The sequence below is a fragment of the Manacus candei genome, unplaced genomic scaffold (genome assembly GCF_025592945.1).
Source record: "Manacus candei isolate 608988 ecotype Guabito, Panama unplaced genomic scaffold, ASM2559294v1 h1tg000011l, whole genome shotgun sequence".
Taxonomy (NCBI): Eukaryota; Metazoa; Chordata; class Aves; order Passeriformes; family Pipridae; genus Manacus; species Manacus candei.
The window spans coordinates 20,896,808-20,924,632 of NW_026138059.1; the positions used below are offsets into that span (position 1 = coordinate 20,896,808).

Here is a 27,825-nt window from a genome sequence, read left to right on the forward strand (position 1 = left end):
TGTAAATCATGTGAAGTGTTACACACTGTATGTGGGTAAAAGTGTCCAGCTGCATGATGGCAGAGCTGCCAGCAGAGCAGTGCCATGTGCTAACTGTTGGACCTTGGTTAATTCCTTATAAACCTGAAATTGCTGTATGATTAAATATAACTGTAATTCATCAAGCGAACAGAAAAATGTGGTGAATTTCTACCATTCAGCATTAGCATAAAGGAAACATTTTGCCTATGGCTCTTGCTTGAGCACATCTGAGGCCATCTCTAGGCATGGCTGGGCAGAGCACCAGGGAATTGACTACAGCTTGGTAGTCTCTGAGAACATGGGAAAATCTTGCATGACAGGGAAATTCACTGCAGCACTGAAGAGTTTCGGATCTGCCCAGGCTGCTCAGTTCCTAACAAAATAGGTACGTAGTGACATGAACTGGAAGCTTACCTCATGCCCAACAGCCTCTTTTATGATCTCCACTGGCTGGGAATTAGTGCTCTGGGCTTTCTCAGCAGTCAGGGAGGCTATAGCTCCCTACCACTGATTCAGAAGGTAAACACTTTCTGAGTTGCACAAAGGAAAAGTAACTGTGACATAAATCTCCTTCCTCCCCAACTCTTTCCCCACCTGCGTCATGTCTGTATCTGGCTCCGACCTGATGTTAGGTCTCCCAGGCGCAGGAACACGAAAGAAACTCTGCCTTCAGATTCCCGTCTTTTGCATTCCAGTTGTTCTCAAAACAGGTGGAGGCAAGCAGGCACTGCCCTGATGAGAAAGGCTGTGAAGTACCTGCCCTGTTACTTGAAAGGTTGCTTTGCAGGCTGGTAGATGCTGCACGGGGTGGTGTGCAGCAGTCCCCTTCTTGCTCTGCCCTTGTGCTGTGTGGGTACTACTGTGTTTGCATTGGCGTGGGTAAAGATGGAAATAGAAACTCCGTGGTGTGGGCTATGGTTTGAGTATCAGATTTGTACTTTGTGTCTCCCAGTGTACTGAAGTCACTGCTGCAGCCATTGCTATAATTAGCTGTGTGGGTTGGATTTAAGATAGTGCGGCAGTACTTAACCATGTGCGTATCCATTCAGACATGTTGTTAAAGGTTTCTGGTCCTTGCGAATAACCACTTATCAGCAGTGACAAAGGTTATTTTTTTTCTCTGGTGGCACAGTGTTATGGGTTGTGGTTGTACAAACCTCAGCTTCAGCACAGCCTTATTTCACAGAGGGACAAACTAGAGAAGGGTAAAGCTTTTAGTGTACAACTGAGAGAAATTTTAGGAGGTAACTTTGTACCATGTCTGTTGTTGCTAGTTGCCCTACATCTTGCTCCCTTTACAGTGAAATATAATCCTCTAAAAGTAATTAATTCTTCCTAGTTAACAGTAACTCCCTTTCTCCTAAGTTAGGAAGACATAATTTTCCTTTAGCTAAAATGATGTCTCTCTTAGTACAATTGTTTGTGCATGGGGTTTTTTGGGTAGGTTTTGGGAATAAATATATCAGTGATTCCAGAGTTTACATTGCCTATGGATCAGGTATTCTGCAGAACTTTGTAATTCTTCTCCTGGAACTGACAGTTGTCCTGTAGCCCTGTGTGCCAAGCAAGCTCGGCCAAGTGTGGAGCTCCCTGCCACTGTGCGGTGGGGCAGTTTGCCCTCTCCATTGGCTACTGAAAAAAGTGTGTATTTTGCCAGAAACTCCTGTCTGGAAAACCTCAAGGGCCAGTGAGGTTGCTCAGAGTCAAGGACTACATGGGTTGGTTCTCAAGGGAAGAGGGAAATGGGATGGTAGGAAAAAAAACGTAGCTTTAGCAGCCGCATAAACATGTTGTGGAAAGAACTTTGTTCCTTAGGGCCCAGTACTGCCCATCCCTGTTAAGCTTTTGAATACCAGAATGAGGTACTGGAGTGTGCTACCCACAAACTTCATTTGTGGTATGTAAGTCATTTGGTGTAACCCAGGTTATAATTTGAATAGATGATACATGCTGGACAGCACTTTTCCTTTAGTGCTCTGGCATCATCCAAGACAACCTGTGTTCGGGTCATTGAGACTTCCTTCTGTTTGTTACCATCAAAGGAAAGAATTCATTGACTTTTAAAATTAACATTTTTTGAAGTTCAGAGGTCAAGTGATTGCTTCATCTTGGAATGCTTTTATGTCCAGGATCAAGAAGGACCTAAGTAAATGAATTAAATTTTTTTTTTTTTTGCTTACTCCATGAAACAATTGAGTAAAAGACAGGTATAAACCCATTGCATTTTAGGAGATATAAAAAGGTCTAACTGAGTGGAATCAGCAGGAGAAAATACGAGTCAACGTAAGTCAGCAGTGTGCCCAGGCAGCTAAAAGGGGAAACCCCATCCTTGAGACGTGCATCAAGCACAGCATTACCAGCCGATCAAGAAAGCTGATTATGCCACTGCATTCAGTGTTGGTGCTGCCATACCTGGAATACCGTGTGCAGTTATGGGCCCCGCAGTTTAAGAAGGATGTGAAGGTTCTTGAATGCATCCAGAGGAGGCCAGAAAAGTTGGTGACAGGGCTGGAAGGCATGTCCTGTCAGGAGCAGCTCAGACTTTGGGTTTGTCTAGTTTGGCTGAGGGGCAACCTCATGGCTCACTACAGCTTCCTGAGGACAGGAAGTGGAAAGGGAGATGTGATCTCTTCTCCCTGCTATAGGAGACATAAAGATCTCATCTCCCTATGCTATAGGAGACATAGGAATGGTTGAAAGCTGCACTGGAGAAGGGTCAGACTGAACATGAGGAAACACTTCTTTACTGAGAGGGTGACCAAACACTGCAACAGGTTTCCTAGAGATGTGATTGATGTTTGAAACCTGTCGGTGTTCAAGAGGCTTTTGGACAATGCCCTTAATAACATGCTTTACTTTTGGTGAGCCTTAAGTGATCAAGCAGTTGGACTAGATGATCATTGTAGCTCCCTTCCAACTGAAATGTTCTGTTCTGTTCTCTGCTAATCTAAAATACATTACATAATTAAAATAAAAGCTGTGGCACTAATGGCTTCATAATGTAATCATATCCGGGAGCTTAATAGCTTCTTTATTTGAATTCTAAAATATTTGAGGTCACATTATCTAAAATAGTCAAAGCAATAAATAATATTAACCCCAATATATTGATATGTTGGTTACTTGTTCCCATGGTGATGTAATGCAGTGAGGTTAATTCTGGGTGCTCCTTTGCTTAAGGGTGGTAAATTCTGTGCATGGTTTTGAAAATTTCAGCCTTTGTCGGGACTGCAGAATTAATGGTAAATAATAACTTGAATGGAATAGGGGATTGAAGTGTGAATGTAAAGGAGAGTGTTCAGGTGGAGAACACGGACATCAGCCCCCACCAAACAGAGAAGTAATGTTACTGTAGATTGGAGTTCATACTTTTACAGCCCTGCAAAACGTATCAGACACCTTCCATCAACCGTGGAAGGGAAGAAGGGGTAGGGCGGATGTATCTGGTGAAGAAGCTGAGAAGTTATGCCCATTAAAGCAGCAGCTTCCAGTTAATGGCTGGGCACAGACATGCTGCCATGCTGCTGGCTTTGTTTTGTAGCAGTGACACCACCAGTTAGGAGGTTACTTCTAGAGGGAATGGCCAGGATAAAGGCATTTTTTTTACTGTTTTACCTTCTGCAATGTTGTGTAATTTAAAGTATTTTCCTTTTTTTTTATTCGTTCTAGAAAAGTTGTCAGTCTTGATAAAAATAACTACAGAAATTAGTTACTTACTAAACTGTAGAGGTGATTAGTAGAAAATATGCTGGGTTTCTCTTACGTGTGATGGAGTTGCAGAATCAACTTCTTAGCAGAAGCAGAGGGCAGTGGTACCTGAGAGGGAAGTGATTCTCAAGGACAACAGTGCCAAACCATATCCTCCTTGTTCAGGTATCTCCCAGCTGGGACACTGTTGGTACCTTCAGAACATTATATAAGCGGAGCACTGCATTTTAGTTTTTCTGGGCTCTTCTGCTCTGACTGGTTCTTTTAGGAGATTTGTGATGGTAGTGATTGTGAGGGAGTTGTTGAATCTGGTAGCTTCATGGTTGGGGGATAGTTTCTCTGATTAGGTTATTGGGGTTTTCCCCTGCTGGTGTGCCTCTGGGCTTGTGGTGATGTGTGTATGGTGGGCTGAGTGCTCCCTTGGCATGGGGATGGCTGTTACTTGGATTCCACATCTGCTGTCTTTCCTTTGTGCTCCTTCACATGTCTGTGGAGATGAGCTGCTTATCCTGTGATCTAATAGTGGCCGACTGTGACCCTAAGAGGACTTGGGAGGAATAACTGCGAGGAATGGGATGTTCGGTGAAGTATAAGTGCAGTATGTCAATACTGACTAATGCAGCAGTTGCTCCAGGCTATATATTTTTTAGGTTCACGTCAAGACAATGTTTGGCAGCAATTAGTGGGCCGATAAACGTGTTTATGCTGGCCAGCCAGTCACAGCCATTGCGTGTATGTTGGCTGGATGGTCCATGTGCCCTGAGCTCCAGAGCTGCATGAAGGGAATTCATTTGTCCAACAGGTATTATGGGCAGTGAAGTGGGGAGGAGCACTGCTCATGTAAGATAATGTTGATGTTTTGGTGAGTTTCTGTTAATTAATCTTACAGATTTCTGATAGTGTGATATTTCTTCTTTTTTTATTCAGATTCCTTTGGGACTCTTGTGCTTCCAGTAGTAAGTATTTCTTTCCCTTCCTTCTTCCTCAGAAAATGTTGACTCTGTAAATTACCATCAGTTGGTGTTGATGAGATGATATATTTTGCATGTGAGCCCAGCTATTTTCACAGTCTCACAGATGAGTGTATTTACTGACCAATAAGCCAAGGAGTTTTCAGGTCAAATGCTCTGCTGCTTGTTAGAAGTAATTATAGGTACTGGGAGCTGATTTCCAGTATCAACAGGAACTATCATAAACCTTGAACACAGAAATTTGCTTTGTGGCTTTTTTGACTGGCTGATACCTACATCTATATTTTAGACACACCATGAGGGCTAATTAGAGCTGAAAGAATTGTGCAAAGTAATAACTGAGAAACACTAAAATAAAAATATTTATATGCAGTCTTTGTAAGAATTTGGAAATGCACATTCAATGAAAAGTACATAATAAGCAACAAAATTGTATCTTGAATTGTGAGTCATGTATGAATCCCAAATTTATAATCCTGGATGTTCATCTTGAAAACCCAATCTAGAGAACTGGGTATTTATATAAGAAAAAAAAGATTTGCCAATGTCATCCATAAGTCTAAGTATCCCTAAATCCAGTGGTTTTAAATTCTGATCTCAAATAAACTGTGGGTGTGATTAAATAATCTGGAAATGTTTGATAGATGGATAATCAATGACAGTGAGCAGCTCAATATTATGAAGATTACTAGGTTGAAATACATCTGTATGAACTATACTTTAGCAAACATAGAAAAATGTGTTCACAGAAAAAGAGGAAAAAAAAATAAATTATCAGATTCCTTTAATAAAATCTGGCCAGGTCTTAAAGTGTTCAAGCACCTAAAATTAGGCGAAGTAGATGCCTCCCTCTCTCGCCGCTATCTGAAATGTCTCATTTTTTCATAGCAAGGTTTTTTTTCATTTGTGTAGCCACAGTAGACTTATGTTTTGTCCAAAGTGTAATTTGCTAGCAGAAGGTGGGTAATGAGTTTTTGGATTCAGCCTCATCTTTTCCAGAGGAAACAGTAGCTGCCTTGTCTGAGGTGTTTGTGGTGGTGGCTGCTGTAGTCAGGAGAAGTACGTGAGGTGGCCCTTTTCTCTCTTGTGTTAGAAGTGCCAAAAGGGGGATAGTAATACCATTCATTTGGTGATGTTTTGACTAAGATAAAGTATTTTCACAGCCAGTCTCTACTACTTAGTGTTAAAAGCTGCCTTGATCATATTTGGGTTGAGAAACAACCCTTTAGAGAAGGGTTGGTGGGGCTGAGGTAGTTACTATTATTGTAGCAATGACCTTCTGGAAGTGTTGTATTAGTGCAGTTTCTGTTAGCACAGATGTGTGAAACAGAAGGTGGGTTAGTTGCACCTCAGCTGTCCTGATACACTACCATGGCTATGTAAACTTCATTGTCTCTGACAGTTGCATTAAGAAAGGTACAACAGGCAATTTTGTTACCATGTTATGGGAAGGAAAGATTTTTTTAAATATAAAAAGTATAAAAATCTAGGGAGCAACCCATGCTATCTATCATTATTCATGATAGGAAAGAGGTACAGGAAAATATATGAGGTCTCTGAATGGCATTTACAGACTTTTAAAGAAGTCAAAAACAGTATTTGCAAGCATGTTAAAATAATGCTGTAAGAGCACAATTTACTGCTATGATGAGCCAAAGCAAACTTATTTTCTCCCATTTTGATTTTGAATGGTTATAATGTGTCATGGACTTCTTGTAGGGAATTCTATCTGCTTTTTTGGGAATACAGCTTCTTTAATAAATAGCAATGTTCATAAATACATTAGTTTTGAGGTAATATTTGACAGATGCAGTAGGTAAGGCTGTTCCTCCTATTTAAGATATTGCAGAATACTTGGCCTGGAATTTGGAGTGTGTTGAAATATGTGAATCATATGTTCTTGGCAATGTGTGCACAAAAAACCTGCAGCTGAGGAAAATGGAGGATCTATTTCAGTGTGGAACTTTGCACATAAAATTTAGTTACATAAGTCCAGATTTTAAAGGGGGAATATCTTCTTCCTGTGTCATCATGTGCCTGTTCATGGGTAAAACCAGCCTGTTTATTTTTCCCCTTCCTGATTTTTTTCCTGGCTTGTTTTTAAAAACAGAAAGTCAACAGAAAGGGATGGAATTATAGTTGATTCCTCTTTATAGGTAAATACAAAGAGAAGAAAATGTATTTGATACAGATGTTTGCATCTACCTCATTTGCCACCCTGTGACATTTTCCCTTGTTTGTGAATTCCTGTTACCTCACTGTGCACTGTTAAAACAAACTTTGACAGCGCTACAGCTTTTCTTTATGGGACTTGGTAGAATACTTCTGATGTTATGTGCCTGGTGAGTTTACAGCTGTAATTTTCATTACACTGTAGAAGCACTGCTTGAGTTCCATATGTTATGCTGAAAAATGCAAGCCTGTCTGCTTTAGTTCTGTTAACTCCAGAGGTTTTACTTCAGATTTACTGTTGTAATTCCAAGCAGAAGCATATGACTCTTTAAGCTTTTCAGCAGGACTGCTCCTTGGAATGAGCTGTGTGCTGTGTTAAAACCGTTTTCCTTCTTCAAAGAGACACTCTGGCAGTACAGAAGCCAGCACCTGGTCTGGAATGTCCCTGGGGTCATTGGTTGTCTGTGAAGACAAAGATGAAATTTCTGTGTGCTGCAGCATCTCTGCTTCCAGTCTTTCAATCCCTGTGACTGGGATTCCTCTCAGCTAACTTCAGGATGTGAAGTTACACACCTGAATTATGAGCTCTAGATTTCCTCTGTCCACTGGAAAGACACAGAGAGAGAGGGAGAAACCTGTACATGATTACTCTAATCTTACATGGTATAAATTTCTTTGCCAGTGATATCTGTCTCTTTTCTGCCAGCACTGAAGGAGCCTTGGGTGTCTATCCCAAATAAGTTAACCATATAAAATGACTCTTCCTTTATTTCTTAATATTTTGGGAAGAATAATTATTTTTCTTTCTAGATGAGTCACAGTGTGTGCTATAATTTTGAAACATTAAACTGAAATGAAACAAATTGAAAAGCAGTACCTCACCTCATAAGATACTCTGTATTTGAGTTTCCTACGCCATAGAACATAAAGCTAAAGATTGTAAAAAAAGAAGTGCAAGGTTCTCTTACTGTCCTGCTCATTTTGCTCACACGTACCTTCTTCAGATCTTTTATATTTAGAAAATTTGTTACAAAAAAGTGATGAAGTCAGAAAAATATTAGCCCCTTATATCAAATCCAAGAAATTTCTCAATAACTGTGAAAAGAAAAGAAAGAGCACAATGTGTATGTGTGTGAGTCTATGAATTGTATGAGAATACATGGATACATACATTGTTGAAAACCTGATTACTACTGAAAATTAGATGCAAATCTGTTGAAAAGATGCCTCTGATGACACGTTTTCAGATAATTGTTGAAATAACACTTTAAAGTCCTGAAAAAAATCCCCTTTCACTTTTTGAGAATTTACATAAGTTGACAAGTTCAGGTATGTATTAGATCTTTATGTCAAATGTTTTTAAATAATAATATCTTCAAGAATATTTTTGATGGTTAACAGAAAGTCACTATTTTATTTTAAGCTGCCTTTGAACAGTGCTTCTGGGAATTATGAATTACTGGTGGAAGGCCGTGCTGACGGCCGGCACATCTTCTCTAACCGTACCAGCTTGATGTACATGTCAAAGAGCATCTCCGTATTCATCCAGACTGATAAATCTATGTACAAACCAGGACAAGATGTGCTGTTTCGGATTGTTACTGTGTATCCTGATCTAAAACCTTACAAAGTGCCTCTGAATATATATATCCGAGTAAGTATCCACAGGAATACAGTTATAAATTGGCCCGTGTCATATGTTCCAAATTTATGTGACAAATAAAGATGATATTTATTGCTACCTAAATCTTGCTAGCAGGACCACTTGCATTTACAACGTAGCTTGACTTTTCTCCTAGGACCCTCGGAAGAAGTTGATTCAGCAGTGGTTGATGGAGGAAGGTGATTTGGGTGTACTTTCCAAAAAATTTCAGTTATCAATGAACCCTCCCCTAGGAGACTGGTCCATAGAGGTGGAAGTGAATGTGAGTATTAACATTGCCAAGTCACAGAGATATTTATTTCTTTTGGTAGATGTGAATAAAATTGTGTTTACTTTGCTGAAACCAGTTACTAACATGGACCATGAGATGCAGAAATCCTTCCCTTATGACAAATATCATGCAAGATGCTATGCAAAGAGATTATGCAAACCTCACAATATTTTCAGTAGTGTATGGTTTTGTAAGGAAGGATACAAAAACCCCCAAACATGTTTTATCCCAAAGTCTGTGTTTTGATTCTAAAATAAAAATGCTATTAAAAACGTGAGGGGGTTTTAATATTAACATGCAAGAAAGACCTTATGGAGAACTGTGTGAGGAGTTTTTTTGGGGGTTGTATTTTTTTTTTACTGAAATCCTCTTATGTTTGTTTTGCAAGCAAATACACAGAAATTCAGGGGCGTTTCATCAATTTGCAATGACTAATGAGTTACTGAGGAAAAAATAACTATGTAAAATAGAAAGGATGTCTAGTAATGCACAACTATTCCAGTAAAAAAAAATGGAACAATCTGCGTTGCATTTTGCTATTGGTAGTAGTTCTCTCAGTTCAGTCCTTTAAGCTGTACACTCCTCATAGACCATGGAAAATGTTGCAAAAATAGCCAGAGATTTAGCTGTTCAAAACTCTGTGTGTCAAGTTTATTCAATCTGCTTTTAAATGCTGTAATTTGGGAACTGCATTTCCGACTTGGCTTGCAGTGGCTGTTCAGGGACATTTAGCAAGTACAAACAGGACTGCTTAATGTTCCATAATGAAGGAGATGATGGGGTAGAAAGCAGAAAAACTCATGTGATCATTTATTACTTGGGAGTAATGTTTACCAGTGCCGGTTATATACTTGATAGATTTCTATAGGCTGAAGTATGTGAGGGTGGTGCTCAAGTGAGTGTCAGGACTGGATTTTTCAAAAGTGTTCTCATGTGGGTGTGGAGTTGTTGCTGTTGTCTGTGATGGGAAAAATGTATTAAGTTGTTCCTGCCCTAATCTGTGTACTCTGCCACCCCTTCTCATCCCCAGACTTCAGTAGCTTCTCAGTCATGCTGAGGCAGCTGTAATCAGGATGGGATCTAAAGAGCAATGGGGAAGTGACCGCATTGAAAAGCATCTGTATGTTTTTCTTTGCCTAGACCAGAGTGGTTCACTGCTCTGGTTGACAACCATCCCCACTCACAGCTACATAGGTGCTTTTCAGCTGGTGGGGAAGTGTGGCTCAGACATGGGAACAAAGCCTGGTGACAGTGGTGGGCTACTTGCCAGGTGAAAGGGTGTTTATGAAATGTTACTTGGGCTTTCTGCAGAGGCTTGAGTAATCCTGAAGTCAAGAGATCATTGATGAAGGAACTGCAGCAGCTGTTTTCAGGATCTGAATGAGTGCTGCTCCGTCCTGAAACAAAAACAGAAAGAAAAAAATGAAGTTGTAAAATTGAAAGAAAAATGCCTTATAGATTCAACTCGGCTAGTGAAACAGCTGTGAGAAAAGACAAGTTAAGTGAAATCTTAGTAGATGATAGTTGATGGTATTCTAAATTTTAGCCATTTAGTACTATTACAGAGGTTAATGATCCTGGAAAACATACGTCAGGGTGGGAATGTCTCTCAACGCATGAGGAAGAAGGAGAGAGTAAATAGGGAACGTTTTGTTCACAGTCTCTTTCAACACATAGCTGAAGGGCATCAGGTAAAGGAGGTAAAGAGCGATTTCAAAATAACTAAAACAGCATAACTGAACTGCAGAACACAGTGGATATTGTAAATACTGAGAATTCAAGTGGGATTGAAAAATGTCTGGACACATTCATAGTACACTCCATTGAGAACGGATAACTAGAAACCCCTGCGGTGTCAGGTCAAGACAGGGTGTCACTGCTGGCTATCCTCATTGATGCAGTTGCCTGCCTAGGTGTTGAACCTTGCTGCAAAAGACTGGACATTGGCTCTCGTATTAGATCTATCAGGCTACAACCTTTCCTAGGTTGTCTGTATCATATTTTCATCTAATTTTCCCTACTATTAAATTTTTAAAATTTAGGGTTTTAACATAAGAGTTTTGGGGTACTTAATAGAGCTCTACATGCTTCAGCAACATGAAGAATATCCAGGGTCATGGATAATGCTCATCACTCTCATCACAGAGAAAGGATGTCTTTGTTCACCACTGTTATAAAAAACAATTCAAGGTGAAAGTCCTGCAGAGTGTTTTTGGTACATATATTAAAGCGGTCTTTTGGGAAAATACAATCTTGGGCAGAACAGAAGTGGAATTCTTTTTTTTCATTGACAGAGGATATGGTTAATACTTAAGAAACACTGTGTTTAATAAGTGGGGGAAAAAATGAACTAGCAGATAGCTATCAGTATAAATGAAAGTCTGAACTCTTGCATGTATGTAGGAAATGTAAAGATCTCAAGGAAAACTTAATGGTTAATAATAAAAGTATGAAAGAGTTTTTAAAGATTGCTAGAAACAAAAGGAATTCCAGCAGTTGCGTAGCCTGGTAACATGAGGAAACAGTAACTGTGTGGCAAAGGGGAAAACTTTTAATAGGGATGATGGTTTTTAGTAGTTAAGCGAGTCTCACTGTGGGCAGTTTTGAAAAGACCATCAGAAGATGAACATTCTTAACAGAAAAGAGTGAGGTAAAATGAGAAACTATAGACTTGTCATCTGGTATGAGAAAAACAATGACAAAGGTGACTTGGGATTCCATTGATTAAAAATTACGTTATTTAAGGCTAGTATGAAATTGGTTAATGAGGTAGATTTAATGACTTAACAGATTTCTGAAAAGGCTTTTCACTGTACGAAGTCTTAACGAAAAACAGTGGTGTGTATACAGTCTGTCAAAGAAGGATGGATTGATTTTTGTGCAATCGACAATCACCCAAGGTGTTTCTAATATAAACTGATACTCTCCCTGGAGCCAGGGAAGACAGCTCCATGGTAGGAGAGACTGCAGAAGTCCTCTCTGTTGACTGTATATCAGAGGATCAAATGAATCAATGGATTTATTGATTACAGTCTGAGAGTGCTGTTATGGGTTTTAAAGGCTTTTTAATCTAGTGGAGAAAGGCATAATATGAACCAACTAATAGAAATTGAAGCCAGACAAATTCTCTTTGGCATATATATGTCTCTCATTGATAAAGTGCTTATTCACTGGAACAAACGAAAAAGTGGGAGTGAGCGTTTTTCTGTTACTTGATGCATCTTTGTGTAAGATGCATTTTAAATGCAGATTTCTGGAGTAGCTGAATACAAAGGAACAAAACCTGGGATAAAAGAAGATCAGGCTAAATGGTTCCTTTAGACACCAAACTCTTTGAATTGAAAATTAAAATAGAGAAGAAAAAGAAGAGTATATTATAATAAAAAAAGAAAAAGAAATTTTAGGCTTTGGGTTACAGAAAAACGTGGCTATCCTTACAGTACTTATCCTTTGAGAATAAAGCAGCAACTCCAAGCCCAACACATAGTCATGTTTACTTTCAGACCATTTTTGTTCACACCTTCTCTGCTTTAATTTTCAAATTCAGTGTTGAATATAATGAAAAAACAATATGCATTATTTCTGTAGCATGTGCCTACACAGTATCTTAAGCTGGATAAGGCTGTCATATGCAAAATATATTAAGTGACTATTTCAATATTCACACTATTACGTTAGGTCTGCTTACTGTGTTGTCTCACAGACTGTTTTTTTCCTGATAGCACAACAACCATTGAATTAATGAAACCTGAAAGAAACTTTGCAGAATAAAGGAAAAGAACTTTTCTGTTGGGAAACTCTACTTGGTTCTCTTGGTTACTATGCCCTGAAATACAAGATTGTATGGGATGGGATTCAGTTTGAGGTTTAAACTCTGTGGATGTCTCTATGGTGGTGATGTGGTAAAGATTTAATTGATGTTTAGTGAAAGCTAGTGCATGACTTGATCACTCCTAGTGGATATTTCTGGCTATTGTCTGGATATTCCTTGCTGTTCTACAGCAATTTGGCTGTCAGAGGAAGGTACGGTTTTCTACAGTGTTATATATAAAGTTGCATTATATATATATATATATTCACCAATCTCTTCCTGATAACAGAGATCACTGAGAAACTGGATTTACTGCTAAGGAATACTTAGTATGTGTCTGGAGTTTTTAATAGATTATCTACCTATCTGTACTAGTACTGCTAGCTCTGAGTCTGCATGGCACTCAGGGCAGCTTATGGATATATTCAGGGCTTTAGATGGCAAAGCCAGACTGATCTCTGTATGACTTAGTATCTTGATGCCATGACCTGAACTTTCTAGCTAAATAGCCAGCTGTCCAGCCTTTCTTTCTCGGATTTCTCTCTTGTCTTTTAAGAGTGTTGTTAAGTGAGTAACATTTCCTTTCTAGTGGTTACACATCAGTTTCCAAGTGTACTGAGTTTTGATTCTTGGAAGTGTTGCCTCTGAATACTGTTTTAAATCAGGTTTTGGCTGCTTGCTGCCGTTAAACATCCTGTAGTACTTTCTTTTTCAATAAAAAAATGAGTTCAGGTGTTAGTACAGCTGTTCCAGGAAAACTCAAGACAAGAGTAATTACAGTCTGGTTCCCAAGTCTCCACCTTGTATTTTAGTTGGACATCTTATATTTCCTGTTATGGAGCCTTTCTCTGAAAGGCTTTTAGTTGCTGGGTTTTAGTAGCATGCACCTCCAACCAGAAGTTGTTGCTAGTTAAATGGCATTTTGTAATCTAATTTATGGAAGTTGTTATTAATAAATTTATGATCAAATATTGAAGAGTAGTAATGTTTCAGGTGCAATGAGGGCTTTCTAAAATATTTTAAGAGTTAATTGTTTTTAAAACTTCAGCTATTAAGCAACATTCAAAATCAACTGGGAATGATTATATACTTTACACTTTGAATTTTTTTGACTTTTGATGTTTTATGTCTGTTACAGTGTATCCACTATGAATTCTGTTATGTTTTACTGCTAGATCAGTAACAGATTTCACAATTGATCCATCAAGTTTGATGTTCTGTATAGAATTGCTTAAAAGAAGTGTCACCTTCCTTCCAAATCAGGCTGTACATAAAACCTTTGGCATTGGCTGTGGTGTATTCAGTAGTTTGCAAATGCACACTGATTCAATCAGGATCTGATAGTGTGAATACTGGTGACACTGGAGACTGTGATGTTGGATTTGAACAGAATTTTATTTTGGGGTTTGTTTCCTACATCTGAGAATAAAACATGGAAGTGATCACAAAATGCTTCTGTTACTTCCGTCTAGACAGAAATCTGTTTTATTTAGCTGCAAAGCCAGAGTGAAGGAGTGCTTCTAACATGGCCTGTGAGATGATGGGGTAGCCTCTGGAATGCAGCTGGTGCTAGCACTTGTCTTTTCCAGGGCCCTTGGACCACACCCAGAGTCTTTCCCGGTGCTCTAACTTGTGATGCACCTCAATGTCAGAAACAAATAAGGAAATGGACCCAGGACAGATAAATTTCAGGGACTTTTGGTTGCCAAAGAAGAAAAAATTGCAGGGAACGGTTCGTGTGACCTCACTTGTTGGATCAGACCCCAATCACTTAGAACAGGACTGGTTCATCACAACAGAGCAAAATCTGGACTGTAGTTGTTAAGGATTCTTAGATGTCAGGATCCACAGCACCTAAGGCTCAACTGCAGAAAGGCTCCATCATCCTCACTATCCCACAATATTTATATGGATCTCTTTTTGGTACTATTTTCTTACTCTGGCTAATGGGCACAGAATGCAATAGGTGTTTTGCAGTTTAGGAAATGATGACAGCGCAAAATGTTATTAGTCTGGAAGGGTGAGTATGTTTAAGAAGCAAGAGAAGGCATGGAAGGCAAAACCTGTACTAGAATAAAGCACCTTTGGAAACAAGTGGAATAGGCATGGTGGTGTTTTTCTACCTTAAAAAAACCTGCTTAAAATCTCTTTTGGATGGTATATAAAACTAACTGCTTGCCTCAAAAGCCACTATTCTTGGAAACTGGTTTAGTAACTTCCCATTCAATATATTTGAACAATATTTGCAGAGAGACAGCCCTGCCCTGATGAACTAAAGTGATAAAGTGGTTGAAATGATGTTACTTGTCTTGCTCCAAACTAGCTGGCTGAAAAGTGTGTTAGTGGCTTGGTATTCAGATCATCAAGATGACTAGTAGGGTCTTTTCCTTACCCTGAACTGTGAAGCATGATTTCTGTCACAAAGCTTGTCATTTTAGAGAAGGTACAGATAGGAGTGCTAGTCTCACTGTAATCTGTTTTCTACTACTTAAGAATTCTCCTAGTTTTTAGTTGTTTGTTTGTTGTTGTTGTTGTTGTTGTTGTTGTTTTACTTTAAGATAATGTGAAAAAAAATTTCATTTTCAAGGGACATGCTTTTTCATCCTGCCCTCTAAGATAATGTTCTGGTCATTGCTTAATTGGTAAGAGTGACATATATACCTAACATTGGAAATAAAAGATACACAGAGAATGAGATGTGAGATAAGTTTGCTGCAGATCATTTTCCTAAGATACATATTCCTAAGACTACCTTATAGTAATCTGATTGTGGACTGCATGTCAATGCTGTAGCATTTCTAAGTGTTGTGATTTGCACAAATATTGTGAAAATAGCAGATTCTGCATATATATTTTCAAACCTAGGAATATTAATATGGCATTTATTTTTGGTGATCAGTGACTTAATCATGGAATTGGCAGCAATCTGATTTTTACTTTGATAGAAGTATTTTGGTAGGAAAATTGTAAATAGGGATGTATAAACGGCTTGGTCTGAAATGCTAAAAAATTAAGAAAATTGCTAAAAATTAAGCACTTTGGAAAGTCATTGATCAGGTTTCCAGCTAAGGTCCTGGTCCTACTGTTTTTAGCATAGCAGCTCCCTTGCTATAGACACTTGTTCCTGTCTGACATATCTTGATGCCACCTGGCAATTGGTTATTCCCTTCCGAGGAAAATCAGGAAATAAGTGAAAAAAAAATAGAAAAATAGGAAAATAGAACGCAATAACAATGTACTATATAGTTTTTTTGGTTTTTTCCCATTGATTTTAACTAACAAATAAATAAGACAGGAAGATACAACACAAAATATCTCCACCAAAGTAAGTATGAGTGTACACTGTAGCTACATTTTATCTGTCTTTTGAGTAAATGTGGAACTATAAGATTAACATGCTTTTGAAATGGTCTTGTCCACTAGATACACACTGTAGGAGCTTCTCATTTGTAGAAGTTATTTTTAAATGAGCTAATAAAGATACTGCTGGTAGGTCGGTCATGGTTTATCCTGATGACTGTGGCTGCTTATGCTAGGTAATTTTATGTTAGCTGCCTCAGGTATTCTGGCTTTTTATACAGAAACCAGCCATATGTAGATGTCTGCAGATTGAAAACTCCACAAGCTTTTCATTTTATATACTTACAATCTGCTTCATGTGAATTCTGTGTCCTTCTCTTGTGCAAATACATACTACTGGTTCCTACAGGAGCTGATAGTGGTTGAACCATGATTTAAAATCACACCAAGTCAGAAATTGTAGTTTAACTTGAATATGGGTGGGATTTGGCCAAGAAAGTATGTTAAACTTACTAATCTAATTATAATTTTCTCATATGAATTTTTTCAATAGGGTCAATTTCATTATCAAAGATTTAAAGTGATGGAATATGGTAAGTGTTATTTAAGGGTATTTAGTAGTGACCAAAATTGTTAGTGATTCTCCATTAATTTATACTAACTTAACTTGGCTAACAGGAACCCTTTACTCACAGAAAGTTTAATTTCCAAATGTCTTGCTTTTCTGAGACTGACAAAAAAATGCTGTCTTATCAACTCCCTGTTTATATTTGATAGTTTTAATGACCTTCTACTGTAGTGTCTGGATGTCATGCAGTCTTAAAAATGCTTATCTTAAGCCTGTGGGAGGCAGTTATTGTCCATGTTTTTCCAGGATCATGCAGACAATGTGTTCGTCCCAAAATATCTGTATAATATCTGATTGTGGAGCTTGCTGATGATTCTGTAAAGACTGAGTAAACTAAAAGTTTTGTATTTCAGTTTTACAAGCTTATATGCAGACGGCTTTTATGATGCTTGTTCTCTTTTTAACAAAAAGTCTTAGTCTGGGGCATGCATAGGGTTGGGTTAAAAATATATCTTACCTTATACTCCTTAGGAAACTATAGTAGTAGTCTTTATCAAATTACATGTTCTACCCTTATTACTTAAAAAAACCCTAATATTCCTTCTGTGAATTTAACACTTTTTGGTTGGGTTTTTTTTTCAGTTTTACCAAAATTTGATGTCATGATAACAACACCATTATACTACTCTCTGAGAGATGAAGATGTAACTGGTGTTGTCACTGCCAAGTAAGTAAATCATCGATACTGTGGTAATGCTTACTCTTAAGAAAATTATTGTGGGTCTCTAAGTGTCAAAGTAAAAGCTTATATTCAGAATGCTAAAAAAGCCCTATCTACTCAAAATTAGTTGGCTAACATCCATTTCTAGTTACTGGATTTTGTTGTGTAACAAGGTTCGATAGATCTTCAGACTTTTAGTAAGTTCTTCTGATCTGGTAAACATACTTCTAGACTATAGCCTACACATTTGCAGCTACTTTATTTTAATTTTTTTTAAGTTTTCTGATTATAATGTATATTTTGAGGCTTTTTTTCTTTTGTCCTTATGGTTCTTTTATGGTCTCTCCAACTTAACATGTCAAGGTCTGTAGGTAGAGTAACTATATTTTATTAGACTACTTGGAAAATTAGGCAAACTTCTATGAACATCCTTCTTGATCCAATATATCAACGTTGTGGATTTCATTTATAGGCTTCTCCTACCTATCAAAATACCTATACCTGTAAATGGGTGAAGAATTAAAAGCTCTTGAGAAATTCAGGAGAGGATTCAGTGAAGACTATTGTATAAATAATATTTTATTTTTTAATTTGAGCAAATATCTAGAGAAAATTTTAGTATGCAATAATCTCAAATAGAAATTAGTTTTATTTTTGGAAGATGAGAACCAGATGAAGGTACCTGACAGATCCACCCAAGAAGACTGGAGATAAAGGTCTTTCATGGGTTATTTAATGCCATAGAATACATACCTTCTAAACAAGAACTGTTGATAAGTGAAATGCAGAAATGGTTGTTTAACAAGCTATTTAAGTCAAAGGTTTGGACTTCAAGAAAAAACTTCCATCCCTAGAACCAATACCATGTGATATTATAAACCATCTGATAAAACAAACTATAAAGGCAGGATTGACAAGGGGCCCTGAGCAACCTGATCTAGTGGGTGGCAAAAACTTGCTTCCAGTTAATATAGTTAATTTTTCTACATTGTACAGCCCTTAGTGATTGCAATAGGTTTATAGAGCTTGTGTGCAGGTTTTGGACTTCCAGCTTTAGTGTTGATAAACTGGTGTCAGTATTGCAAACCCACGTTTCAAAGGAGAAATGTGTTCTAGCCATGTTTGGGACCAGGGAAAATTATTTTGTTACAATCTTTGGCTTTGAGAGCTCTTCAGGTGTATTGTTTCTCTTTGACTGGTGTGTTTCAGGTACACGTATGGAAAGCCAGTAAAAGGAACTGTAACAGTCACATGCCTTTCTGTCTCTTACTGGACAAACAAGAGAAATATAACAATAACAATGGAGGTGAGTTGTCCTTAGCAGTTTCTTTAAGCCTGTGTTCTTTTGTGGGTTAAATAATACCTGGAACCATTTGGGGATGCTGAGTTCAGCTGGCATGGTCTGTGTAGTGACTTGCATGGAGAGTGTTAAACTCTCTTCAGTTTCCAGCCTGAAGTGTCGGTGTCCGTTCAGACTGCTTTTTGGGAATGATACTTGACACCTGTGGTCGTTTGACCTGTGCCTGGAAGTTATTTTGGAGAGCACTAGTTGGCCTAGGTAGAAAAATTTTCTGGAAGCTACTGTAGCACCATTGGTGCTGGAGGACACAGGCCCAGAAATGCCCTATGTCTGCCCCTTCACACTCAGCCCTGTGTTACAAGGCCAGAGCAGAACACATCAATTGTCTAGGTGGAGCTCCAGCATGGTGGAAACCAAACCATTTTGCCTAATAATTGCCTAGTAATGACATTTGATCTACTGCACTAATTAAAAAATCTAAAAGGACATACAGTTTCCAACTGAAGACCTAAAAGAGGTGATAGATTCTTTGCATTCTTTTTGCAAAATCAGACATTTTACTTTTGAGATGTGAACTGTGTTTAAAAAAAAAGTTAAATTTCTGCTACATAGTGTACCTGTCACTTTCTGTTTGCTGACTTCAGCAGCTATCTAACTTCAGTGCCTTCAGCAGCACTTAGTCTACAGAAACTGTGAGCTCAGTGATGTTCAATAGGTTATACCCACCTTGTTGGGCACGTATACCTGCGTGTTCATTGTATTTTTCTATAAAAAGTAGGTGCCACTGCTCTAGCTATGTAGAAATGGATAATTCTAGACATTGGGAGAAAAAATGAGTAACTTTCTCCATAAAACATTGTTATCTCTAAAAAGGTAGTGAGCTTTACTGGATTTAATAAAAATTGATGCCGAAAGCAAAAAATAAAGATCAGCATTGATGATTTTCTGGTGTTGACAAAGCCTTTATGTGAGGAGAGCTACAGGACTTAACCAGAAATAAGCAGTTGTAGATGGAAAGGTGTCCTTGGCTTTTCTGGCTCAACAATTATTTTTTTCTACATTGTAGATAAACGGATCTGTGAATGTAACCTGTAACAAACTTATGTTGCAAAACTTGAATGCTGAGCAGTCGCGGCACCAAGGTGATAGTGATTACACAGAGCCAATAGAAATGATTGCGGTGGTCACTGAGTCACTCACAGGTATGTGGATGTGTGGTGTCTGAGAGAAAGCCAGAGTAGGTGGTGCTGAAAGAGCTTACTGCCGTGTGGAAGAGCTTGGAGTGCTAGGAAAGCATCATGTGCTGATGTCAGCACAAACCATCCATGTGCAAATGTATCATCTGAACTGTTGCTTGCCTAGATATTAAATAGTTTAACCAGCTGTTAATTTGGTTGAATGGAGTTTTATGTTAAATGATTTATTAAATAATCAAGAAATATGTTCAGATGGGAACTTAAAGTCGATGACTGATCACTTTTGATGAGAACAGGCATAAAGGATTGCTAGCATTAGCCTGAATCTTACAAATTTAAACTGAACCATAAACTTACCTTACTTGTGTGTTTGTAAATCACATTAGTTGATTCTCTGGCCCCATGTTGTCCCCCTGTCTAGCCTCTTCTAGACCCACTGATTTGCAAACTAAGTTTTTCTTGTGAGTTTGTGTTCCGCTGCACTTGCGTATTAGAAAAAAACCATTTGTACAAAATTTCTGCCAGTCCCAGAAACTAGGTTTCATTACAGACTTTCTGTAGAAACCCTGTCAAGGTGAAGTTGGTTGATTTGGGATTAATAAGTTCCTTCCTTGTGTCATTCTGGAGTGGAGCCCTACGTGTGGTACGTCTTATTTAGTGTTGTGGGAGGCAGTACCAGTGCATGTGCCACCTTCGTACTGATGCATAGCTGGAAGGATGAAGAGTGAGAGGAGTGGAAATGATGAAAAATATGATTGAATTATTTATGAATCATGGACAGTAAATTTTATTGCTCCTAAAGTAATGTGTATGTTAAATGCATATTGTCTAAACATATACAATTATTCAACAGGAATTTCCCAAAATTCAAGTACCATCATATTTCCAAAGCAAAGTGATTATTTTATTGAATTTCTGGACTACTCTAGAGTTATAAAACCTTCTCTGAACTTCATAGCTACTGTAAGTTCTTTTCTTTTATTATAATCTGTGCCTAAACAAATATGACATCTCCTGTATTTTTGTTTAGATGACAAAGTTTGCCTTGGATTTTTAAGCGTAATTTACAGATTTGTTTTCAAATTACCTCTTTTTCATGACACGTATCAGCAAATACTAAACTTAAAGGCATTTGCTCTAGAAAAGTATAAATTGGCAGGGAATGCTGTGGTATTGGCAGGATATATTTGAGTATAGTTTGTTGACATTCTTATAGAAGAGAAATTTTTTGTTTCTAGCTGATTCTTTTCTGTTCAGTGACTGTATTTTAAAACAACAAAGTAGTTATTGAGTTCCAATCCTCCTAATAGTATTTGCATATCTAAGTGTGTATATATATATACAAATATATACTTTATATAATGCATATATATATATGCAAGCTGCCATTACAAAATTTAGTGAAACTCATTAAACCACATTGCTCTCAAGTGAAAGTGTTGTTTTTACCTTCTGTCCTATCTTTCTCATACCAGTTGCAGTCCACTCAAAGAAGTATTTAATGTTCTTCATGCTGTTCATAGTTTGCATTTGGTATTTCTACATTTTGCAGAGGTTGCATATTGCACCACTGCATTTTGCTTGAAAAGGGGAATCAACTTTACAGTTCCTGAGTCTTTACTGTATAGACCTAAATACCAATAAAATAGGCTGAATATACACTTTCAGAGCAGCTTGGCTCAAACTATAGCTTCATGCTAGCCTGATCATTTGGGCTTTTGTTTTTCGTCCATTTTATTTTCCTTACCAGCATTCCATTTTGACTCCAGCTCTGACCTGTTTTTTCCTCCTCTCCTAAAGATTAGCTGAGACATTTAGCAATGCTTACAGCTGGCAGAGAGGAAGGTATCAGTTATGCTCCCAGAGGAGCATGAAGGAACAACTGCTGCTGTTACTAAAAAGCAGAGATCTGCATATCTGTGCAGAGAGAGAGCATAAGAAAATAATGATGGGGAGGAGAGGTAATGCAGTGGTAGATATATGGATTGAAAAAGAAAAGAGAAGCATTAGTTCAGTGCTTTTAAATACAGACATTGATTTTTTTGGAGTATATAAGGCAGAATGAGAATGTTTTTAGAGTGGATGAGAATCTGCTTGCGCGTGGGGATAAAGGTTGATGTAAATTGTAAGAAGTTGCAGACTGTCAATTTTGGGCCTAGTTTCAGTCTTTTCTTCAACTCACTTGATGAATCCATAAACACATCTGACTCAGCACCATCCCTGCTCATCCAACTCATTTTCCTGCACGTGATGTAAGGCTGTCCTTTCTTGTGGTGATGAAATACAAGTGACAAAATTAAATAGTCAGACTGCATAATTTACCTGAGACGCAATCATTTTCAACAAGAAGAGTATTTGGAAGAGCCGAAAGTCAGGTCACCTTTCAGTTCTATTTGATTTTCTTTTTCTCTTTTTTACCTCCCTGGAGTTATGAGTCATTTTGTTCTTGGCTGACTTGCCTACCTGCAGTGCTTAAAAGGGATAAAAAATAAAGTTACTTCTGTGCAGTTTTGGTCATTGCAATATAAGAAAGATATTAAGCTATTGGAGAGTGTCCAAAGGAAGGCAACAGAGATGGTGAAAGGCCTTGAAAGAAAGCTGTATGAGGAGTGACTGAGGGGGTCACTTGGTCTGTTCAGCCTGGAGGAGACTGAGGGGAGATCTCATTGCAGTCTACAGCTTCCTTGTGAGGGTAAGAGGAAGGGTAGACATCTCTTCTTTGTGGTGACCAGTGATAGGACCTGAGGGAATGGCCTGAAGTTGTGTCAGGGGAGATTTAGGTTGGATATTTGAAAAAATTCTTCACCCAGACTGTGGCTGGGCTCTGGAAAAGGCTCCCCAGGTGAATGGTCACAGCAGCAAGCCTGTCAGAGTTCAAGAAGCATTTGGACAACACTCTCAGGCCCCTGGTGTGACTCTTGGGGATGGTCCTGTGCAGGGTTAAGGATTGGACTCGATGATCCTTGTGGGTTTCTTCCAACTCAGCATATTCTGTGATTCTGTGAGAGAAATCTGAGGATGCCTGTGTTTTCTTGATATGAAATGAATGCAAATATATTGTTAAATATATTGTGTCGTGTTGTGCATTTTAACTTTGCCCTATTCAATGAGTGTTTTCTTTCTTTTTGTTTTTAGCTAAAGGTGTCACGTTCCGATAGCAACCAGCTCACAGCTGAAGAGAGACAGAATTTTGTAACAGTCACTGCACAACAGTCAGATCTGCTTTTTCACCACTCTTCACTTTCTCACCTTGAAAATGAGGCAACAGAGGAGAGAAATCTGACAGTCCGTGTCCTGAATTACACAGTCCCAGAAAATGGAATAATTGATATTGAGTTTCCAATCCTGTATGATACAAAAACTCTGAGAGTTCAGGTATTGCTTTGCCATATGTGGCTTTGGAGCATTGACACATTGAATTAAGCAGGCTTTGATCAATGTTATGCTGTTCTTACCATCTATGACAGCTTACATGTCACCTATTATTATTTTTGTTACCTCATGTTTATGTTACAACACGAAAGTGACAGATCCTGTCAAATGGGATCTAATAATTGCACCAAGATATCAAGGGAAAACCAAAACAGATACCTAAAGCAAGCAGTAAAGTGATTCTGTACCACCACTAAGACTACCATGTAAAGAGTATGTGAGCATCACACAGATTTCGCTGTTTTGTTGAGAGCTGTTTTTTGCACTGTCTCACAGGCAGAGTTCCTCAGCAGCAGGACTGACATAGGTGTTTATGATGTGTTCAGCTCCCCCAGCCAGACTTACCTCCAGGTTAAAACAAAGAGCCAGGATATAAAGGTACAGTCTGAGACAAAACTTGCCAAGATAAGAACCGTTCAAGTTATTCATCATGTTTCCATACTCATGCATATGAATTGCATGTTTTTCTTAGGTTGGGAAGCCTTTTGAGCTGAGCATTGCAAGCAACAAGCCAGTGAGAGAGTTCCACTATCTGGTACGTCACTCGGTTTACACATGGGCACAGTCCAAGATGACTTTTACCATCTTGAGAAATACTCCAGTGAGGGGAATGTGATTAAACGTTAGAGATATTCAGCATTTTTTGTTGTGCTTTGTGAAAGAGGCGGCCCAAAAACTTCCTTTCCACTAGGATGCTCCTTTTTGAAAGAGAGCTCCATTTTGCTACCACGGAGGAATTCCTGTGGCACTGTAAGGAGATGCTCTTTGGGAAAAGTGCATCTCCGATTTGGGTGTTGGGTTATCTCTGCTTGCAGATGTGAGAAAACTGTAAGAACAATACTATCTCTGACTGTGCAAAACATCTACAATGGGAGAAGGGACAGGGATTTCCCAGGAGCAGCCCAAGCTGAGGCTTTTTCAGCAGGTCTTGCAGATGCAGGTGGAAGCAGGGGCATGGCAGAGCCTGTATGCATGTTCAGGACTGTCAGGGCTGAGCCTGTGGGTACAGGGTGAAGAAGACCTGCCTACTGAGGAAGCAGATGGTCCATTGGGCAGGGTGGCATTGTTAACATGGGAATTTCATAGAAGCATTTTAAAATAAATGTCTTGGGTAGTGGCTTGTTTAGTTGCTGAGCTGCTCTACTGTATTTAGCAGCATCTGAATTGAAGGATTCATTAAATATACCATCATCAGTCTCCCATCCTGTCTTTAACACGTGCCTTTTTTGTTCACAGTCTACACCAGAGTAATTGTGATAGCTACTATCCTTTTTCTTTCAGAGACTTTAACAGTAAACTGAATAAGGAAAACTGTATAAAATTCAGGCATTCATATGTATTTCCTAAATTAGAAACACCCTCTAGAAGATTTAAAATAAATCAGGTCCATGAATCAAAGGCAGAGAACCTCCTTTCATGACTCTGTCTTCATTAATAAGTGCTATGATCCAGTAGCAACAGATTTAGAGTGAAAAAATTGATGCTGTGGACCTGAACTCCCAGTATTTTGAGGTACCTTCAGACTAGCTCTAATCTGTTCTGATAAAATGAATGCCTTCTTTTAACTGGAGCACATTACTGGGCCCCAGTTCACACTCTGTATGGTGCAAGCCAAAGTGTTCTAGGTAGGGGTGTTTTGGAGGTTTGCTTTTAAAACGATATGCCTGAACCAAAGTCAAATGCTTTTATAGAAGACCCACATGAACCAATCCTACTACAGTTGTATTTTTATGTTCTCGTAGCATATGTGTGCATTTGTTGTAGTACATTACTTGTGCATAGTGATACAGGAATTAAAGCACCAAAAAAATCTATTACTGATATTTAAATGTTACATTACCTATGTGTTCCATGTCCATTTTCACAGAACTGGTCAACCACCTAGTGAAAAAAAAAAACAAAACCACCACTGCTATATGTCTCTTCTTTTAACAACTACTTGTAGAAGGAATTGCTGAGCTTACGACATATTGAGATATACCAACAGACTGAGTGATTTTTTTTTTTTTCCCTTTCAGGTATTATCTAAGGAACAAATTATGGGTTTTGGCACAAAGTCTGCAAAAACATTCACTTTAACAGCAGAAAATTCCTGGGCTCCTTTGGCATCTATACTTGTATTCTATGTTGATGAGCTTGGAGTAGTTGTAAATGATGCTCTCACTGTCCCCATCCAGCCTGTTTTGGATGACAAGGTAACTACATTGAACTTGAGTCTGAAACTGTGGTTTTGTCTGGTTGTTGCATGGTAAATGGCGTTTTAGATCATAGGATTATAAATGGAAAAACTTCATCATTGTGGACCTAATCTGAGGCTTGTACAAGTCCTTGGAAAGACTTCTGTTAATACCAGTGCAGTTAGAGTCCAGCTATTGCCTATTTGAAAGAAATTTCTACTAGCCCTGTGTGTTCCACGTAATCAGACGCACAGCATCTCCTTGTGTTTTTAATAGTTTGGTCAATTACTGAGCCAAAGATTGCTCGGCATAGGTACTCCTGAGTGCTCAAAGTTTGGAATTGTAAACGTTTATAAAGAGCTTGTTCTAACCAGGCAGTGGTCACACTGTAGGTAGATGTGATCAGTGTTTGTTTCATGTGACTGTGCATACTTTAGCTCAAAACAACTTTAAGAGGAGTGGGAAAACTGTTACATCAAGGAATTGATTTTTTTCTAGTGTACCAGGATGAGAGTTGGTCCATTGTGCAAATAAAAGCATCACTATAACTTTTTACGGGTAAGACCACCCAAAGGCCATCAACAGGTTCAAATTCTGTCTCTCCTATGGAAACTTTAGCACTTACAACCAGACATCAGTAAAGAGGCTATTTGTCCTGCTGCATGAAAAATGTCTCCATGTGCCTCATGATTTATGCAAACTTTTGAAAGTCCTAGGAAAGGGACTCTCAAAGGTTCAGAGTTCCTAAGAAAAGCAAATCCATAACCTTAATTATAGCCAAATAATCTAAAAAAATACTTCCTTGGGATTGTTAATGGCTGTAAATATCACTGTATAATTTAAATCAGTGCTGTTTTTTACTTTTTTTCTAGATTAAAATCTCTTGGAGCAAAGATAAGGTCAAGCCATCTGACAAAGTCTCCCTTAAAATTAGTACAACAGAACCAGGATCAATAATTGGACTTGCAGTTGTTGATAAAAGTACAAAGCTTCTAGGAGAAAGTAGTGACCTAACAGAAGATGCTGTAAGTACATAGGAAATTAAAGGTTTTCATTATTGTGTGTATGAAAGATGTATGCTTATGGAAATGCTACAGATTATATGCTGAACAAATAATGTTCTTCGGGCAGGATTTTCAGTCTGTAATCTTGCAAATATTTTTTACTTCTGCAAGTAACATGAGCAGAAAAGACTGTAAGGCATACATGGTTATAGGCACAGCATTTCCAATACCAGTTAATATTTTATTGTTCTTCCATTTGATAACCTGCTCAGTTAAGTCTTGACAGTTTCTTTCAGGAAAGACGAAGAAGTCAGAAAAAACTCTAATGATTCTTTCAGGAAAGACAGAGAAGTCAGAAAAAAACTCTAATGATTTGTGCTTTGTGCACTCCAAAATTAGTAATATAAAATAAAGAATTTTATTCTTTAAAGAGGAGAATAAATTATTCACATTTTTTAATTCCTTTTACTTTCTCTAGTGCATAACCATTGCAGCTTAATTCTCTTCATCCTGTAACAGATTGTTTTCTCTTTGATACGAGACCTAAGTAAGCTACAGCTTGTGGTACAGCTCCTATGAAATAGCATCTACAACAGTGAAAGTTTTGAAAAATGTGAGTTTGCATTCACTTTGAATGATTTTGGGTTTTTTTGTTTTTTTTTTTTTTTGTTTTAGGTCATCCATGAGCTCAATTTATACAGCACAGTGCAGTATTTTCCCCTGGTCAGAGGTTCTTTTGGTGTATTTCAGGTACTTCTTTTTTTACATTATAACCTGGCTTTTTTTAACTGCTTAGTGATTTGCACATCACTTGCTAGAAGAAAATGTACTTTTTAAAGTTTGGAACTGTAGACGGTGTACTGTTTTCATGCCTTATATGGGTTTTGAATTGTGAAATTTATTAATATGTAAATACTCTGAATGCAAGTAAATATGTTTATACTTCCATAAATACAGATTACTTTATGCTTGACAGAATCTTCCCTTTGAAAAGTTTTCAGTCATTCAGATTCATATGATCTCTGTTTTATTAGTTCCTGTATATTACTTGCTTTAGTTCTATGATTACTTTATGACTTTATTTACATAGAAAGAAAGGAAAAGAAAATAGATAAGCACTGTTGATGTCCTTAATGTCCTGTATTGAGATATACTGTATAAATTTTGTCCAGAAATGCAGCCTTTGGGTATCAACTGATGCAATTCTTGAGGAAGATAAGGAACATTTTCTTTGTAAGTAATAAAATAAATGTATTCAAATCTAGTTTACTGAGTGGGGAGGAGATACAGGGGTTAGGACTCCTATTATGTTTTACTGTACTGCATACAGGCTATATACAGCCTTGCAAAACATTCAAAAGTTCAAGATTTACAAATGCATACAATTAGTATTTTAAAAACTTCCTTTTTGTTGCTGTCCTGAGTGACACTTAAAGGATTGAGGGTGAATTGAGTTTTTATTTGCAGTTCCAGTTGATATATTTTGCAAAGGTATAGTCAAATTGCACCA

The 27,825-nt window shown here is 38.0% G+C and overlaps 1 protein-coding gene across 1 annotated transcript in view; it reads left to right on the forward strand.

The window, feature by feature from the left end:
* The window catches only part of CD109 (CD109 molecule), a 74,341-nt gene that overhangs the window by 11,839 nt on the left and 34,677 nt on the right, over positions 1-27,825 (forward strand). Inside the window, 15 exon segments of the mRNA XM_051778006.1 lie at positions 4,657-4,685; positions 8,296-8,526; positions 8,672-8,797; positions 16,471-16,510; positions 17,128-17,212; positions 18,416-18,512; positions 19,573-19,708; positions 20,556-20,665; positions 22,838-23,077; positions 23,411-23,512; positions 23,607-23,669; positions 25,153-25,329; positions 26,184-26,336; positions 26,991-27,065; positions 27,488-27,548. Of these exon segments, the coding sequence (XP_051633966.1) occupies positions 4,657-4,685; positions 8,296-8,526; positions 8,672-8,797; positions 16,471-16,510; positions 17,128-17,212; positions 18,416-18,512; positions 19,573-19,708; positions 20,556-20,665; positions 22,838-23,077; positions 23,411-23,512; positions 23,607-23,669; positions 25,153-25,329; positions 26,184-26,336; positions 26,991-27,065; positions 27,488-27,548 (1,725 nt within the window).